Genomic DNA, 19,997 nt, shown 5'->3' on the forward strand with positions numbered 1-19,997 from the left:
AGGGAATAACACTTAATCCAACTTAACTTACCACGAAGTTAACATTAGCCAACTGCACCCTTAAAAATAGTTAAGACGGTGTAATTGAGGTTAGCAAATGAAATTAATGTATATTAACCACAATTAAAAAAAAAACAGGAATAAAATGACTCACAGAATGCCCTGTGCACGTGTGCATGTATGTATTTGTTCTGAAGCTTAAAAATATGTATTTAAATCTTAAAAAAATTAAATTTTAAGTTTCAATTGTATTTTTAAAGATTCAGACTGTATTTCTTGTACTTTTTTGTCTTTTTCTCTTACCTCTTCTTTTGGCTACTCATAGCTTCATGGAGCCTGTTGTAACTACTGAAGAGTCAAGCCCGAATATTACCTTCATGGTTGTGCTCCGAGAAATACTAGACTATTCCTAAGTATATTTAACTATTACTATGTATTTGTCTATGATTTTAAGCTAATGTTAATTATTTTGTCACAGGCTGTTAGTATCGCTGGAAAAAATGTTTTAAACTTTTCTTTTTCTAAAAAGATTTTTAGAGATTTTATTTTTAAGTCATCTCTACACCCAATGTGGGGCTCAAACTCACCACCCTGAGATCAAGAGTGACAGGCTCCACCAATTGAGATAGCCAAGCACTCCAAGAATGTTTTAAACTTTCTACTTTAAAAAAGTAAGTGGTAGTAAAGAGATTGAGGCTATGCCCAGCAAAAACCCTTTCCTCCGGGGTTTGGAGTTCGGTGCACGAAAGTCCTGCTCCGTCCTATGGACGACATTCTAACCAGCACCCTTTAGGCGGAGGAGAGATGGCCTGCCCTATGGTAAGTAAGTCAGTGGGGTGCAGCCCTGGGACGTTGCTCTGGGAGGACAGGCACCAAGGCAAGTCTCTAAATGACACACTGATTACACTTCTATCTCAATGATGTAATGCATCATTTTTAGATTCTGATTTTTCAAAAGTTATGAACAATATAGTCATGCGTGCTATTTCCATTTTAATTTGAATTTTGAGGTGATACACATCTTCAGCCATTGGGATGGCCGCATTTGATCATCTTTTCTGAATCCCTCCAGAAAAATCTATATCCAAGTATGGGGGGTAATATATACCTTTTGGGACGTAGAAAAGCTAGGGATATACGTTGCCAACTTTTAGAAGCATTGATTGCATGCTTCCTATAAATCTACTACAACTTAACCAGCCTCCTACTGAGAGCACATTACGTAGTTTCCTGATTTTTGCTGGGATGAGTGTGACTGACAGTGTGTGTCTGTGCCGCATGCAGGGCAAAGACCTGTGGGATCAGAGGGCCTTTGTGTTTACGGTCATGGTGTGGTGCAAGGTCATGGGGCCACATACAGATCTGCTTCGATCAGTATCAGTATCCTTTCTCTTTAACACTCTTTACTCTGGATTCTGTGCCACTTCATGTTGTTTTCTTCAAGAAATCCCCCAAGTCCCCATCTTTTCAGTGATGTGCATTCTCTCTGCTCCTAACATATACGGTATGATGACTGAGACACATACCTATAGCAAAATGTTAGGATTACACACAATAAGGTTAGGTAGCACATCCTTCATCTGACAAAATGACCGTTGTTTGTCGTCATTCTGGTGAGAACATTTAAGATGTATTCTCTTAGCAGCTTCCACGTATATAACACAGTCCGTAGACTATGGTCACCATAGGACACAGAGACCCCCAGAATTTATTCCTCTGATAACTAGACGTTTATGTTCTGAGACCAACATCTTCTCATGTCTTGGACCCCGACATGACCCCGACAACATAAATCTACTGTTTATAAGAGTTTGGCTTTTTAGTTTGCACATATAAGTGAGGTCATGCAGAAGTGATCCTTCTGTCTGACTTTTCACGGAGCCTAATGCCCTTGAGGTCCATCCATGTTGTCGCAAATGGCAGCATCTCCTTCCTTTTTTATGATTGGTATCCCATATATTTGCCTACATTTAAAAAAATTATTTATTTAAATTCTATTCAGTTAACATATAATGTATTATTAGTTTCAGAGGTAGACTTAGTGATTCATCAGTTGCGTATAACACCCCATGCTCATCACATCACATGTACTCCTTAATGCCCATCACCCATTACCCCATCCCCCCCAACCATCTCCCTGCCAGCAACCCTCAGTTTGTTTCCTAGAGCTCAGTCTCTTATGGTTTGTCTCCCTCTGTTTTCATCTGACTTTATTTTTCCCCTCCCTCCCCCTATGATCCTCTGTTTTGTTTCTTAAATTCCACATATGAGTGAGATAATATGGTATTTGTCTTTCTCTGACTTATTTCACTTAACATAATACCCTCTAGTTCCATCCATGTTGTTGTAAAAGAAAAGATTTCATCCTTTTTGATGGCTGTATATGTGTACACACACATCTTCCTTATCCATTCATCTCTCGATGAAACATCTGGGCTCTTTCCATATGTGCACTATTGTGGACATTGCAGCTATAAACATTGGGGTGCAGGTGCCCCTTCAGATCACTGTGTATGTATCCTTTGGGTAAATACCTACAAGTGCCATTGCTGGGTCACAGGGTAGCCGTATTTTTAACTTCTTGAGGACCCTCCATACTGTTTTCCAGAGAGGCTGCACCAGCTTGCATTCCCCTCAACATGTAAGAGGCTCCCCTTTCTCTACATCCTCACCAACACCTGTTGTTTCCTGAGTTGTTTATTTTAGCCATTCTGACCAGTGTGAGGTGGTATCTAATTGTGGTTTTTGATTTGTATTTCCCTGGTGTCGGTGATATTGAGCATTTTTCCATGCCTACATTTTAAGCCAATATACATACACATACACTACCCCCCCATCCCATCTTTATCCATTCATCTGTTGCTTGGTATTTAGGTTGTTTCTATATCTTGGCTACTGTGCATAATGTTGCAATAAACATGAGAATGCAGATAGCTCTACCAGATAGCGATTTCATTTCCTTCAGATAAATATGCAGAAGTGACACTGCTGGATCATATGGTAGTTCTATTCTTAATTTTTTGAGGAACCTCCATACTGTTTTCCACAGTGGCTGCACCAGTTTACATTCCCACCAACAGTTCATGAGGATTCTCTTTCCTCCACATCCTCATCAACACTTGTTATTTCTTGTCTTTTTGATACTAGCCATTCTGACAGGTGTGGTTCTGATTTGCATTTCCTGATGATTGGTGATGATTGCATTTCCTTTATATTGGCCTTTGGATATCCTGTTTGGTTACAGAAATATAGAAAGAGAATAGAAAATGTCTAGTCAAGTCCTTTATGACTTTTAAAATATGATGTTTTCTTTTTTGCCATTGTTTTACAAAATATATTTTGGATATTTATCCCTTATTTGCTGGTTTGCAATTTTTTTTCTCATTTCATAGCTTGCCTTTCCACTTCTGTTTCTTTTGCTGTACAGAAGCTCTTTAGTGTGACATAATCCCACTTACTGATTTTTGTTTTTGCTGCTTTTGCTTTTGGTGTCAAATTAAAAAAAAAATCATTGCCAAGACCAATATCGAGGAGGCTTTTTTGTATGTTTTCTTCTCAGAGTTTCACGGCTTCAGGTCCTATGTTTAAGTCCTTAATCCATTTTGAGTTGATTTTTATGAGTGGAACAATATAGAGGTCCAATTTCATTCTTTTGCATGTGGACATCCAGTTTTACCAGCACCGTTTATTACTGAAGTGAGTGTCTTTTCTTCACTGAATATTCTTGGCTCTCCTATCAAATATTAGTTGGCCATGTATGCATAGGGTTATTTCTGGGCTCTTGGTTCTGTTCCATCAGCCCACATTTCTTTCTTTCTTTTTTTCTTATTTTTAATTTTTTATTATTATTTTTCATTTCTTTCTTTACATTGGTACCATATTGCTTCGATCCCTATAGCTTTGTGGTGTAGTTTGAAGTTAGAAGGCATGATGCCTCCAGCTTTGTTCTTTCTCAAGAATGCTTTGGTTACTTGGGGGTCTTTTATGGTTTCATATGCATTTCAGAATTTTTTTTCTATTTATGAGAAAAATGCCATTGGAATTCTGATAGGAATTTGCATTGAATGTACAGGTGGCTTTGAGTAGTATGGACACTTTAACAATATTAACTCTTTTGCTCTATGAACACAGGATATCTTTCCATTTTATTTGTCTTCTTCAATTTCTTTCACCAATGTCTTAAAGTTTTTGGTGCGTAGATCTTTCACTTCCTCATTTAAATTTATTCCTGAGTATTTTGTTGCTTTGATGCAATCATAAATGAGTTTTTCTTTATTTCTTTTCAGACAGTTCATTGTGGATACAAAGAAATGTGGCAAATTTTTGCAAGTTGGTTTTGTATCTTGCTACTATACCGAATTTCTTGATGAGTTGTAATATTTTTTGGGTAGCGTCTTTAGTATTTTCTATACGTAAGATTATATCAACTGCAAATAGAGACAATGTTATTTTATTTAAGCCATGGATGCCTTTTATTTATTTTTCTTGCCTAAATGCTCTGGCTAGAACTTCCAGTGAATACCATGTTGAATAGGAGTACTATGAGTGGACATCCTTGTCTTGCTCCTGATCTTAGAGCATGTTCCTTCTATACCCACTTTATTGAAAGTATTCATCATGAAAAGATACTGAATTTTGTCTAATGCTTTCCCTGCGTCTACTGAGATGATCATATGATTTTCATCTTTCATTCTTTTAATGCAGAGTACCATATTTGTTGTTTTGCAGATGTTGAACCATCCTCCTTTTTCCATTTTTTGGAAGAGTTTGTGAAGGACTGGCATTGATTCTCCTTTAAATGTTAGATAGAATTCACCTGTGAATTTTGTTAAGGTCCATTTGACCTAAAGTATAGTTCAAGTCTAATGTTTCCTTATTGATTTTCTGTCTGGATGACTTTTCTATAGTTAAAAAGTGGGGTCCTGAAAATCCCTACTATTCTTACATTATTGTCTATTTCTCTCTCATATATGTTAGTATTTGTTTATTCAGGTTATACTAAGAAAGTTCTCCAATGTTGGGCACATATATATTTAAAATTGTTATGTCCTCTTAATGAATTGACTCCATCATTATTATATAGTGAGTTTCTTTGTTTCTTGTTACAGTTTTTTACTTAAGTCTGTTTTGTCTATAAATACATCTACTTCTGTTACTTTTTGGTTTCCATTTTCATGGACTATCTTTCTTTATCCCTTTACCTAGAGTTTATGTGTGTCCTTAAAACTGAAGTGAGTCTCTTACAGGCAGCATGTAGTTTAGGTCTTTTTTTTTTTTAATTTATTCTGACACTCACTATTTTTGGTTGGAGAATTTAATCCATGTACAATTAAAGTAACTATTAATAGATAAAAACTTATAAATGTGTTTTCCAGCTGTTTTGTAGCTCCTTAGCTCTTCTATTCCTCTCTTGCGGTCTTCCTTTGTGGTCTGATGGTTTTCCATAGCAGTGTGCTTAGATTCTCTTCTATCTTGTGTGTATCTACTGCAGGTTTTTTGCTTTGTGATTACCCCGAGGCTTACATAAAATATCTTACGTATGTAACAGTCTGTTTTCAGGTGATAACAACTTCACTTTGATTGTATAAAAAACTCTACCTTTTCATTCCTTCCCACCATATTTTATATTTTTGATGTCACAATTTTTATCTTTTTATACTATGTATCAGTTACAAATTATTGTAGCTATAGTGATTTTTAATACTTCTGTCCTTTAATCTTTACACTAGTTAAGTGATTAACACAAAACTATATTACAGTATTGGGGTATTTTGAATTTGATTATATACTTACTTTTACCAGTGTGTTGTATATTTTCATATGTTTTCATGTTACTAATTAGCATTCTTTTATTTCAGCTTGAAATACTTCCAGCGTTTCTTCTAAGGCAGGTCTAGTGGTGATGAACTCCTTCTGCTTTTGTCTAGGAAAGTCTTTATTTGGGTATCTCTGGGTGGCTCAGTGGTTTAGCGCCTGCCTTTGGCCCAGGGTGTGATCCTGGAGTCCCGGGATCGAGTCCCGCATCAGGCTCCTTGCATGGAGCCTGCTTTTCCCTCTGCCACCACCCCCCCATCTCTCCCTCCGTGTCTCTCATGAATAAATAAATAAAATCCTAAAAAAAAATATATATATATATCCTTTAAAAAAGAAGTCTTTATTTTACTCATTGCTAAAGGAGAGCTTTGGTGCATAAAAGTATTCTTGGTTGGCAATTCTTTCTTTTCAGCACTTGGAATACATCATCCCAATCCCTCCTGGCCTGTAAGGTTTCTGCATAATATTTGGAGAAGATCTATTTGAACTGAGTTTATTTGAGGACCAATGAACTTCATCAACTTGGATGTCCAAATTTCTCTCCAGATTTGGGAATTCTCAGCCACAGTTTTTTTCAAGATAAGCTTTTGGCCCCCTTCTCCCTCTCCTCTCCTCCAAGGACTCTAATAATATGTGACTTTTTTCTCTTAATGGTGTCCTGTAAGTCCTGTAGACTTTCTTTCTCCCTTTCATTTTTTCTTGCTTTGTGTTCCTCTGACTGGATGATTTCAAATGACCTGTCTGTGAATTCACTGATGCTTTCTTTTGTTTGGTCCAGTCTGAAGTTGAAACTCTGCATTGAATTCTTCAGTTCAATCACTGTATTTTCTAGCTCCAAATTTTCATTTGGTTCTTTTTTATGCTATCTCTTTATTGAACTTCTCATTTTGTTCTTGTATCATTTTCCCAATTTTTGCTTTAAATTTTTAAACCTATGTTCTTTGCAGCACTCTGAATATTTTTAGGACTATTATGAATAATTTTTCAGACAATTTAGGCATCTCAATTTCTTTGGAGTCAGTTGGGGGTCAGTTACTGGAAGTTTACTGTGTTGCTTTCATGGTGTTGTGTTTCCCTGATTCTTCATGATTCTTGTAGTCTTGAGTAGGTATCTGCACATTTGAAGAAGCAGTCACCTCTTCCAGACTTTATGGGCTGACTTTAATAAAGACTTTCACCTAAAGGTGGGAACATACTAAAGTATGCTCTGACTCTGGGTCTCATGGCGCAGGGGTGGCAAGTGCAGGTTGAGTGATAGGTCCAGTTGTGGTCCGTGTGAGATCTTATTGACTTAGGTCTCTGAGGTCCACAAAAATAATAATTGCATGATCCTTAATGATAGCTGTGGTTCTGCAGTGCCTGCACTGGTTGTTGGGGTCCCCAGCACCACCTTGAGACCCAGCAGGTAGGGACCAGGCTAGGTGGTGATGGTGGCCAGAGTCAGTTCTATGCACAAACTCACCTGTGGAGGCCACCTGCAGGTGCCCATGAAGTGATGGCAGCCAGCTGTGGACACATATGTAGTGGGGCTGGGCCAGCAGTATGGGCTGGGGCCAAATGTAGATGTACTAGCAGCTATGGGGTCTCTGGCTATTGGAAAGCTCTTACACAGCTGCAGGGGCTTGCCATTAGTACATGCATGGCTGTAGAGGTTGGTGATGGGAGCTGGGCTGCAGCATGCAGGTGCTAACTGCAGGTGAGCCCAGCACTGCAGCCCAGTGACAGGGAACAAGGCCAGATCTGAGCCCACAAAAGCCTTAAGGGTGTTGGCTGTCCATGTGCACTCCTGCAGCTGCACGGGTTCATTCCAAACACAAGCACAGCAGGGAGGCCAGTGAGTGGACGTGGGCTTGCAGCATGCATGTGCACAGATGCAGGTGATAGCAATGAATGTGTGCATGGAGGTGGAGGTCAGCTGTGGGGGTCTGGGTTGGTGTTTTGCACCCATGCAGCTGCAGCAGACAGAGCTGGCTGCTGATGTGGATTCCTTGATGGGCTGGGGAGCAGGGAGGGGATCAGGCATCTGCTCTCTGTGAATGTGAAAATATGTGGGGTAAAACTCTAAAAAAAGAAAAAGAAAAAAGAAATCTGCCAGGAGTCTGCAAAGGCTGTGCTTGCTGTTAGTTTCTTTAGCACGGAAAGCATCTGGGGTCCTCTGTGGAACAGTCTGTTGGGGCCCATAATGGGATCCCATTATGGGATACAAAAGCTGGGGACATCCATGACAGCCAAAAGTCCTCAGCAGTGAAGGCTGCCGGGGGCCCCTGCAGAGTAGGTTGCCAGGAATCATGGTTGTTCCCACTGTGTGGCCGACAGGGGTAGCCCGGGCATTCCTCTTGGCTCCCAGCTGTCTCCAAAAGGCCTCAGCCTTGTTGGTGTCTGGGTGGGATGACAGGAAGCAAGTCCTTCAGGCCATGCCCCCAAAGGCTGGGGAGGCTGGTAGCTCACCCCACTCTCCCTTTCCCCATGGGAGGAACTCCTTCTAGCTGGCTGTTCTCACATGATACTGAGCGATGCCAGCCTGGAGATGGTGTCGTGCAGGTAAAATGACACTCTTCTCCTTTCTCTTTGTGCAGCTATTCTGAGGTCTGTTGTTGCCCCGTGTTGCTGAAGCTTCTGAAGTGGATTCCCACACTCTCCTAGAGCTGTCTCCTTCAAGAATGGCTGTCTAATTGTTGATCTTTCGGTGGGATGGAGGCCAAGGTCTCCTACCTCACTATCTTGATCCAGATCTTTTGGCTTGTTATTTTTTAGTGTCTTCAATATTCTCTTTCTCTTCTTCATTAGTTTTCAGAGATTTACTGGTTTAGTTTTCAACAGTGTGCTGCTGAATATCTATGGCAGTTTGAAATACTGGCCCTCATGTTAACCTTTGTCCTTACCAGGGGTGGGCCTGTCCTTTCCCCTCCCTTGCATCTTGGCTGGGCTGTGGATGCTCTGACCTGTGTAGCATGAGGTGGGTGTGACTCTGAACCAATTCATGGGTCCAGCCTTAGGAGCCTGGTGGCCTCACTTCCTGCCTCTTGAGTAACTGACTCTCAGGACCACCCACGGTCGCTGCCATGCTGGGAGGAAGCCAAGGCAGCATGGACAGGCCATGTGCTGGTGAGCTAGTAATGGATGGGTCCACCCCAGCGGAGGTCCCAGGCCTCAGCCCAGGTGAGATCAGGCTCTAGCTGTGTGAGTGAGCAGAGCGGGTATGAATCTTTCCACCCTCCTGGGACGGCCCCTGAGACACTGTGTGCAGCAGAGATGCGCCCTCCCACCAAGCCACACCCAAACTGCAGAACTATGGATAAATTAACACTTGGTATTGTGTTCAGGCACTAAGTTTGGGGATGATTTGTTATCTCCACTTCTCTATGTCCTCTGTGAGTCTTTGTTTCAGTGCCTAGATTTTCTTCTCTCTTTAATTATCATGATGAAAGTTTCCAAAGTGCCCCCTGATGGAAAACCTACTTCTCTCTGGCATGTGCTTGTGGCTGTCACTCTGCTGGTTCCTTTGTTCCAGTTCCCAGCCGTCTCTGCAAATGGCTCACTCGGTGCTTTTTCTAACCCTGGCTCATCACTGAAGGGGCTGTGCTCTGGGACCAGCTTCTTTATGGACAATGGAGTACTTCCAGACAGCTCTGCTCCTGTCTGACCTTCATGCTGACCCCAAGCTGAGGTCTGCTGTCCTCATCTGCCGTATGCATGGTGGCCCTCTCAGAGAGAAGCCAGTAGTTGGGGAGTGGGGGTACCAGGAACTCCACAATGTGGAGCTCAGGTCAATCCCACCCCCCATCCTGCCATTCACAAGTGAGACTTCAAGGTGTGCCATCAATTCCTGAGGATGTTGGACATTCCCAGGGACCTAGAGAGCTGGAAATCTGTCCTTGGCTCCCTCTTCCACTTTCTAGGTTCCATTCCCATTACATTTTCCAGTTGATCCACATAGACTCACATACACTGTAACTGAGTTCATATGGGGCTTTCTTAAGTTTTTGCCTTCCTTTAGTTACTATCAGTTCATTTATGGGGTCAGGGAGGAGCTCTGAGATATCCTACAAGAATCAACTTGTTCAACCCATTTTTCCAAAGTAATTTAAGGAAGGAATTCTATTCTTGTTTTTTTTTTTAATGAATTATCAATTAATACCTTGATTTTTTTTGTTCCCAGAAATATAGTTTGAAAGCTAATATTCTGAGTGAACTCAGTTCATGATATTTTAGAGTATTACCATTTTTAAAAACAATATAATCAAAGCTTAACAAGAATATTTTTTACATATTTTTCATAGATAAATTGCTTCTTGAGACCCTTTCCATAATCAAATAAAGAACACAAACACTTGCATTTCAGATTCTCACCACCTGCTGCTTGGCATACTGGCTAAGTTATTCCTACCTTGTAGTAGTTTTCATCAGCACGGAGTGCTTTGGAAAGTCCGAAATCACTAATCTTGGCATAATGTTGAGTAACCAGCAATACATTTCTTGCAGCCAGATCTCTGTGCACAAAATTGCTCTCCTCCAGATATTTCATTCCCATAGAAACCTGATGAACCAGCTCTATAATGTTCTTATCCTTGACGTGCCTGAAAGTTACAGATGTGTCATTAGTGGTGGTGAACAGTACTCCATTTGGGACCAACCAATCATGCTCCTTGTGTAGGCAGAGGGATCCACTCATTTCCTATTCTTCTTAAGAGTAACAAGTGGTGACAAACAACCTTGTTGACTTACAGCTGCTCAAAACCAAGCACCATTAACCTGGTATTCAACTGGTACGATTTTCGAGGTGTGCTTTGAGTTACATGAAAAGTAGTGTAATGGAACGGACAGACCTGACTCACAGACAGCTAGGATTTGGCTGGAATCCTCGTTTCAATATCGGACTGATAACAAAACCAGCTCTGAGTCTCAGTTTCTTATGTGTGAAGTGGGACTAATGGCACCTCTCTTCTGTGCAGATTAGACACACAATCTAAGTAGAGTACACACGTGATGTATCAAATTGGACAAAGTAACCAGTGGTTATTATTGTGACTTATTCCATGTGAGTTCCTTCATCTCAACAGTGGCCATAGATGAGCACAGCGTGAATATCCTACCAATGGTTGTAATCCATTAATAGCATCAGATTATTTTTGGAATTACTCATGGGAATGTAGAGGTAGAGGTCAGCCAGATGAGTAAGACGTCACTAGTTACCCCTTTCAAAATGTTTATTTTAATATTTCTCTCACTAAGGTGGGCATGATCTGCCTAGTGAGGGGAGACTGATTACCGAGATATTCTAAGGCTGATTCTATCACCAGGCAATACAGAGTGAGCAAGGGAGAATGAAGACTAAATTGTGGGATTAGAGTCTTCCTTAGCACAATAAGGGTTAAAAGAGTATCTGATCCAAAGACTACGACTCTCTTCCATCCACCCTTAAGGTCACTGAGTTTGGGCCAACACAAGGAAGGCAAGGGGGGAGAGAGAGCCTCCCACAGAAATTAAAGCTATTACGTACACTGGGCAGGAGGGCTCTGCCCTATCACAGTATCAGCTTCTGGGGGACTTAAAGATACCTGTTCTGCTGTAAATATTTATTGAGTGGACCCAGTTCTGCCATTTCCATGACCAGCATCCAGGACTCGGCTTCACAGATCCCAATCATGCGCACGATGTAAGGGTTGTCAAGCTGCTGCATAACGTTCGCTTCTGCTAACAACTCATCTTTAAGAGCAGGGTCATTAGCCTCATTCTTCAGAATCTTCACAGCCACTGTTTTCACGACTCTGCATAAGAAATCATAACCCTCATAAGAAAATTTTCAAAGCAGCTAAGTTCCAGGTAATTACAAAGCATAAATGCTGTGGTAGAAATGATGTAATGGAGATACCTGCAACTGTGTTCTCTCTTCTTATAGACAAAGAGAGAATCCTGCATTGATTTACAAATAATGAGGGGGTGCTGAAGAATGTCCCAACCAAGCAGAGCCTCAATATTGCAAGATATGTAAATGACTTTCAAATAAACCTCACAAACTGTGACATGCATGGATTCCTGCAGCATCTTCAGATGTACCATCTCAGATTAACTGTAATGTAAGTGAATATAACATTCCTTTGATATATGTTAAAAATTAATTTCCAGATGCAGAGTTTAAAAAGCATATGTTGTTAGAGCTCAAAATTTACAAAACACTTTTTAAAACTGAGCATTGATAGATTTAAGGAAGCTTCAACAAGCGTGCAAAAAATTATCACTTTCTCATAAAAACATCACATAGGTCATGATGACCTCCTAAAAATATTCTGATATAGTGGGACTTAAATAAATGAATGGAACTTAACTGTGTATCATTTGAAAAAAAAAATGCATTTCTCTATGATAGAATTCCCACACATGCAGGAAGTATATCTCTTTTGTTGAACTCTGAAATGGGAGAATAAAAACAGAACTGTCAAAAAAAGAAAAACAGGTAAAATAAGAGAACAATGGAGTAAGTCTAACATACATTCACAAAAACACAGACCACTTTAGTGTAGAGTTTAACCAGTGTTTCCACACTGAGTGCAAGCTGTAACTCCTACATGAGCACCTCCGTCACCCTCCTTCAGTCATGGAACCACCTCCCTATGCTCCCTCTAGGCAGTGTTTCATTTTACCTTTCCATATTTCTATCATTCCACCTGGAACTGATTCTGTATACCATGTGAGGTAGGAGTCAAAATGAATGAGAGAAACCTTTCAATTCTTCCCAATAGTTAAGGAAGAAGAAAACACCCATAATCTCTTCCAGAAAAGGAAAGAGGAAGGAAACCTCCCAAATCATTTTGAGGCCAGCATTATTACCCTGACACCAAGACCAAACAAAGAAACTTCCAAGAGAATAATTTACTGATGTCTCTTGTGAATATAAATGGAAATATTTAAAGAGAAATATTAGTAAATTCAATTCAGTAATTTATGAAAAAGAAAGAGTATCTAATTCACAAACTAGATGAGTTTATTCCAGGAATGCAAGGTGGCTTGAACATCTAAAAATCATTGACTTCACATAAACACAATAAAGGAGAAAAACCATAAGGTCATCTCAGCAGAGGAAAACGAGTACTCAATAAACTATAATACATATTCATGATTAAAAACATCTCCTTGGGGCACCTGGGTGGCTCAGTTGGTGAAACATCTGCCTTTGGCTCAGGTCATGATCCCAGGGTCCTGGGATCAAGCCCCGCATTGGGCTCCCTGCTCAATGGAGGGTCCGCTTCTCCTCTCTCTGTCCTTTCCCACAGCCCATTCTCTCTCTCTCAAATAAATAAATAAAATCTTTTTAAAAATAAAATTAAAAACATCTCCTCTCCTTTCCCCAAACACATAGTTGAAATTACATATCCACAGTTCTGTCTGTGTTAATATATGTATTTAATTAAGCAAGGAATTTAAGTGTCACAAGCTAATTGAAGAAATTTATGCCTTAATACAGAGTAATTTATATTCATTTCACAAATGACTGTGGGATGCATGCATAGATTTTCAAATGAGCATATCAGTCAATTACACGCACCCAGAAAAAATGGGATTGAAAGCAAGAGTTTCTGTGCATATTTTGCCTACATTCTTGACACTTGAGTAATGTATATTTACCTAATCAAGAAAAAAAAACCTGTATGTCTTAAATTCAAAATAGTATCAAACAACTAAACCCAATTGTATTCATATCAATAACATATTAACTCAAACATACATATTCAGGGTTAGTGTCTGTTTCAGAGGACTGTATAGACCAGCACTTTTACTGAACGCTCTGTGCAGGACATCTTCTAAAGAGCAAATGAGGCACAGAGATTTCAGTGACACAGCAATTTTAATTATTGTGTGCTGTGTGTTATTTTCTGAAACCATAAGGAAAATCAAATAAATAATTACACTAATGATATCTGTGATCAGCAACTTTCTGGGTAAGAGAAATGAGACACAATTTAAAAAATAAAATAAAATAACCAAAAATGCCGTGTGGTCGTCACCGAGTAATTGCATTTTACTTAAATAATACATGTGTGTCTGTGTGTTGGTGAAAAGACCTAAATAATATATATACGCTACTCGTAGTTAATGGTATTAATGGTATTAATGGTATTATAATGGTAGTTAATGGTAGTTAATGGTATTAATGGTATTAATGGAATTATAATGGTAGTTAATGGTAGCAATATCTGGGTGGGATGAATACGATGTTCTCATTTTATTTTGCTTGTTTACACTTTCTAATGCTCAAAAAGTTACACTTACTAGACACAAACTAATATATATCATTGATTTACACAAAGTTGATACACACAATGGATGCTTTCATGGCAGTTGTACCAGACACGTCGACGCAGAAGGACTCAGGCGTATTGGGTTGATCCTGTGTCTCGGACTAAATGCATGGGAGGGGCACATCATGTGCTGGTTTCTAGAACTGCAGCTGCAGGAGAATGTGCGGTGTGACGGCGCAGCCACGACTTACTTTTTCATCTGGTAATAGCCCTTCTTCACAGTCCCGAAGTTCCCAGAGCCCAGTTCGTTGTCCTCCAGGGTCAGCAGTTTGCGGTCCAGGTAGACCTCCTTGGGCCTGATCTCCTCAGGGTCGGCATACGGGCTTTCATACACTTCTGTGTCCATGGGCAAGGCCTCTCTCTGGGCGTCTGCAGTGCGGTCAAGAAACACACGACCCTAGGGCTGGGTCCCTACTGAAAATCCCACCGTCTCCTGCTCCTGCCTCCTGCAGGCTACACCTCACCTTTGCAGACCTTGGTCGGCCCGGATGGTTCTGTGGTCAGTGAGCACTCAGGCACGGTCCCTCCCAGTTGTTAGGGGGGCAGCAAGAATCCCCGTCCCCACTGGATAAGACCCCGTTTTTGCACGAATGTGCATAGAGAAAGGGTCTTTCATGCCAGGGGCCAAGAGGGAGGAAGCCTCCCTAATGGACGGCTTTCAACGGTCTGAACATTCCGACATTCTTTCTATTGGGGACGAAGCCTACGTCTCCATCCCCACCCACACCCAGGGGCTTTTGTAACTGCATCAACCAATAGAATACATCGGAAGTGACACTCTTGACATACTCAGGCCAGGTTATAAAGGATCACGCCCCTCCCCACTGTCAGCTGGAAAGCTGGCTCTTGAGCTTCAGACACCATGCAAGGTGTCCAGCTGCCCCAACACTCCCCTCCAGGGAGACTGATGGAGACACCCTATCGAAGTGGAGTCGGGAATGTGGCTGGCCCTGTGCTCCGGCCTCACCATAGCCTCCTCGACCGCCCAGCCTGGCCCAAAGTCCTGACCTACAGAGACCACTGAATGGCTGCTGTCATTTTAAGCTACTGCATTTGGAGGTCATTTTTGTATCAATAGACAGACCAAGATCACCAAAAAAATGTAACCCGGAGTCACCCAGAGTCACTCAGAGAACCCAAGGAGGTCCTGCAGAGGCAAGTCGGCCTCTTCTGATGGCAAGCTCTATAGAGGGCGACAGGGTTCATGGAGGGTGGCTCTCCCTGAAATGCACCATCCCTGGCCCTAGAGTTGCTGAAATTCCCCCAGCCACCCAGACACTGCTCCAGTTCTGACCAGCCATGCACACCTGCCCATTTTGCTGGCATGTAGTGAACACACTCCCCCTCTGCAAGGACACAATCTTAGCGCTGTGCCTCCGGACACCATCGGCGGGATGAGATGAGCTACTGTGAAGCAGCAGCATGAAGCTCCCTTCCAGGGAGGCCGGTTCTCCAAGAGTGAGGCTCTGGAGAGCATGTTGGGCACCAGCAGGCCGCTGTGCACAGACGGGGGGCCTCCACTCCCTGCTGCCACACAGCAGCATCACCTTGGGGCTGCGTCACCCCAGTGCAGCACCGATAAGTCATGGGGCCAGGGTGAGGTGGCCACCCACGTTGTGGCTCCTGGGACCGCTGGGTAGCTAGTGGCCAGGGACTCACTGACCGTGCATTTCTCACCTCTGTCCGTGGCCCAGGGCCCCCGGTCCGGCTCGTAAGGATTGAAGGAGCTTTCTGGCCGGCTCCCTGTAGACGAGGCAGCCTGTAGCACACAACGACACATCACAGTAATTCATCTGCACGATTACTCTCATTTTCAAATAACCACATTTCAACTTAGGTGCAGAAGACAAAGGAAAGAATCAGGAAAAAAGACAGAAAATAATGACCATGGCTTATCTCATTCTTCAGGCCACTGCCTGGACTCCACGGGGGTTATACGAGCCCCTATTGTTCGAGGGGCTACCAGGTCTCAGAGTGTCCGTGCTCAGAGGTCCCTACCTACGAATGATTCCCTGGGATTCGTTTTCTTCCATCAACTCTTTGTGTTCAATTTTTTGTCCTATGAAGTTACATAAGGAGAAAACACTGAATATCTACCGGCTGCTTCCCCCGTCCACTTGCTGCCTCCAAAGCATCTATACAGTCCTGGTTTCAGCCTGAACTTTACGTCCCACAGAGACCCAGCTATGTGGGGAGGATGCCGGAGGGTGGCACCTGCTGTGAGCTAGGGGACCCCCACGGAAGTGGCTGCCACCAGCCCAAGCCCAGCGCTGCTCCTGCTGCTGCTGCTCATGATCCTAATCACAGACCCCGTGAAGGGGGAGAAAGTTTGTTTTGCTTCCCTGTGCCTGTATCTTCCCGTTATGCTCGCCCTGCCCCCGTTAGTCTACTCCTTACATCCCTATAAACGTTGCCCTTTGAAAGTCTCTATCTTGAGTCTTCTTGGGTGACCTTTTACCACCTCAACATAAAACAAGGGTAGTGCTGCTAAATTTGATTTGTGGAAAAAAAAATCATAACTCAAAAAAAAAGGTGTTTTTTTTTGTTTTTTTTTTTTTTTGGTATAATTGAGTAGAAGTTCCACAAACCCGATTACCTTATCTGGGCCCAAACACTGGCCATGAAGAAATGAGATACCACCAGGTTTTGGAGAAATTTAAAGAAACAGAGACATCAAGCTTGATCTCACACTTCCACTCATCTCGAGGCACACTTGGAGTCCTCGTCTGCCTTCCTGACATCACAGGCCCAGGAACCAGAAGTACAGTGACGGAGTCATGGGGCGCCACTGCCACCACCTGTCTCCGAAACCCTGGCCCCCCTTCTTCAGGCCATCGGCCGAGCGCCGCAGAGCCGCTGTGTATGGAACTAAGGCCCAGGGGCCCGGCCTACAGGCATCTGCTATCCTGAGTTAAGGGACGTTGGCGCTTCCCCATTTTCTGCCTCTCTCGGTGTTCCCACCTTGCTCCTTCCACCCTCTTAGGAGCGAAAACAGTGTAAATCCCAGGGGCACGGTCACGCACTTGAGCTTTGCCTTGTCTGCCGTTGGAGCTCCATAAAAGTGTTCCAAACACCCACCTCCATTCAATGAATGAATGAATGTGAATGAATGAATGGGTATAATGTCTTAAAACTGGGAGATGTGGATTATACGTCAGCATGATTTTAAAAAATGAGTCATCCCTTCAGTCTCCATCCTCCCGGAGGGAAACAGGCGTGAATGATCCCAAATGATGATCTGCCTCTTTTAAAAAACTGGCCTGTGATTATAGGGCAACTGTATGTCCTGTGAGTCTACTTTACATTTATAAGATCATTACCCCGTCTCGACAGGACCGTCCTCGGGGAGAATGGAGATCCCAAGGCTTCCCATCAACCCTCTGCTCAGCTGCAATCAAACTCCAAGAAGGTGGAAACAGTATTCATTTTTTTTTTTTTTAAATAGCCTCTGTTAGGTTCACATATACAATCATTTCAAGGTCTCTGATCTCTGTAGGGAGGAAACTCTGAGATCCAAAGACGAGACTTCAGGACCCCAGGACCGGCTGTCATAGACAAGGAGAGGCCACCAGCACCCCTCCTCCTGGCCTTGAGGTCCGCCCCCTGCCCACCCAGGACAGGGTATCTGGGGGCTGCTGCTGCCCTGCCCTGCGTGAGTGTTCTCCAGAGCAGCAGGACTGCACAGATCAAGCCAGAATGCAATGACCTGACATGGGAAACCTGTGGGGAAGGACCTCAGCACAGAGGTGGGAGTGTGCAAAAGAGTGACAAGGATACCAGGGCATTAAGAGTGTGTGAGAACTGGTAGTAGTAGACACACTGAACCTGGAGCCCTAGACAGGGTCAAGCACACGCCAATGGGCAGCGTGGCGCTCACCCCTCTTCACCCTTGGCTCTGGATCAGGAAACTGGGTGAGGTCTCCCTTGGAAGGTCAGGCAAGCCCGTTGCCAGCCAAGGTGCCCACGCAGACCCTGTGCCATTACGAGCCCCCGCAGCCTGGCTGAGTCCTACAAGTCCCTCACTAACCACATCCACTCTCTGCCTCGGGCCCCCTGGATCCCCTCCCTGGGCAGCACTCTCAGGAGAATGTTCTTTGCAAGACATGGAAGATTTTCTGTTGTGCCTAATTACAGGGTGGCGGTGACGTTAAGATGAAGGTAAAGGTGCAAAACACAAGTTCCGTCTGCCATAACGTGTTGGATGGATGTGCCGCGTGGTCGGACGACACCAAACAGCCTCTGGGATCGAGTGCCCCGTTGAAAAGAATTCAAAGACTTGCAAAGAATGATGCTGAATTATAAGCGTACTGATGAGCGTTAACATTTAATGAAATTCTCGTTTAATGAAAAACACGTTGCTGGTCTATTATATCCTTTGTCGTTATTCTTTCTGCTTTATAGTTGATGATTTATTATGCCCCGGTCGATACCATGACCTTTTCCGTGGAGAGAATAAGGTGTGAATGTGATGGGAGCAGGTGCATTTTCCCATGTTTGCTGATGGTCAAACCCACAGGCCACCACTAGATGGCACTGGCTACCTTCGTGTTCTCCCTCCCAAAGAACAATTTATGATTTTTCTCAAGTTTTATAAATTGGGGTAAAATAAGTTATTACAGAGTAATAATAATAATAAAAGGACCAAGTTAGGTCCACAATTATGATCTCTGACCTCTTCCTGGCCAGGCTTAACTGCAAATGGAAATGTGTTCAACAAATATCCTTTGGGTGGCTATGTTTTGTTTTGTTTTTTTCTCCACCCTTCCCAGGTGCCTATGTTTTAAGTGGGGCTTCAGAAGTGAACCAGATGTTCCCCTGGAGCCAACAGGTAACTCAGCTTCCAGATCTTGGAGCATCGTGGTGTGTCCTAATATCCATCTCTAGACCTTCGCTCTTGGGCTTTTTGACAGACCTTTTGCAATCAGAGTAGCAGCAAAGATGACACATCCGACTCATAGCTGTAGCGACGGAGAGCCCGTGGGCTCAGAACACGGGTTGTCGTGCCATACACCACTCTGGTCTCTGCTGGAGTGGCCGTGGTCCCAAGGCAGGGGATGGGGGATGGGGACGAGGCCCCACAGTCCAGTGCAGACCCTCCTCGGCCAAGGGCACAGAATGATACCGAGTTTGCTTCAGGACCACAAAAACCACCACCCGACCTCCACCATCAATCTCCTAACCGGAGGAGCAGAGGGCAGCAGGTTATATATTCGCAAATTAATTAAGCGAATGATAATGACCTGGCGACACATTTTTCTCCAGGGTCTTCCCTACTGCTTGGGTGTTGACTTCGCAACTCGGTTTTCCTCCTTTTGCTCTTCCAACTCGAACCCAGTGAACTGTGCATTTAAATACAAGCCTTAAAACAACCCAATCATCCATGTAGGTGTTGGACTAGAGCATGAAAATGGGCTTTAATTTGAAATTCTGGAACACATTTCCACCACTGAGCTATAGGTGAGTGCTGTGTTGCATCACAGGGAGCTCGCCTTCGAAATAGGAGGTTGATGTGTGGTCCATAAAGATGCTGTTATTCACACTCGGCCAATTTCCTTCACGAAGCAAGAAAGGACGCTCCCATCCTAGTATCGGGAAGGCCTTCACGCAGCTAAGGACGTCCAGTCTTTAGTGAGTGTTTGCAGGGAAGGGGAGCGGGTGAATCATACTTACATTCCTTAGTTAACTGCATTTATATTTTTTTAAGGACCAAAGTGTTCCTAATATCTAAGGAAAACTTTAAAATAGACCTGCCCTTAAGTTTTTATCATGAAGTCTCTAATATCTAATTAACAATCCTCTTCAAGTCAAAACATACTTTTCAGTAGCTACCCACACACTAGAATTAATTCAAGTCCTGGTGGGTCCTTTTTGGGCCTGAATTATTAA

At 42.9% G+C, this 19,997-nt stretch overlaps 1 protein-coding gene across 4 annotated transcripts in view; it reads right to left on the reverse strand.

The window, feature by feature from the left end:
- The window catches only part of SYK (spleen associated tyrosine kinase), an 83,447-nt gene that overhangs the window by 9,115 nt on the left and 54,335 nt on the right, over nt 1-19,997 (reverse strand). For all 4 annotated transcript variants that reach the window (XM_038527306.1, XM_038527307.1, XM_038527305.1 and 1 more), the window contains 4 exons: nt 15,789-15,870; nt 14,303-14,480; nt 11,373-11,582; nt 10,202-10,391 (listed from right to left, as the gene is read on the reverse strand). In XM_038527306.1, the coding sequence (XP_038383234.1) occupies nt 10,202-10,391; nt 11,373-11,582; nt 14,303-14,480; nt 15,789-15,870 (660 nt within the window). The remainder of the gene's footprint in view (nt 1-10,201; nt 10,392-11,372; nt 11,583-14,302; nt 14,481-15,788; nt 15,871-19,997) is intronic.

This window comes from Canis lupus, chromosome 1 (genome assembly GCF_011100685.1).
Source record: "Canis lupus familiaris isolate Mischka breed German Shepherd chromosome 1, alternate assembly UU_Cfam_GSD_1.0, whole genome shotgun sequence".
Classification (NCBI taxonomy): Eukaryota; Metazoa; Chordata; class Mammalia; order Carnivora; family Canidae; genus Canis; species Canis lupus.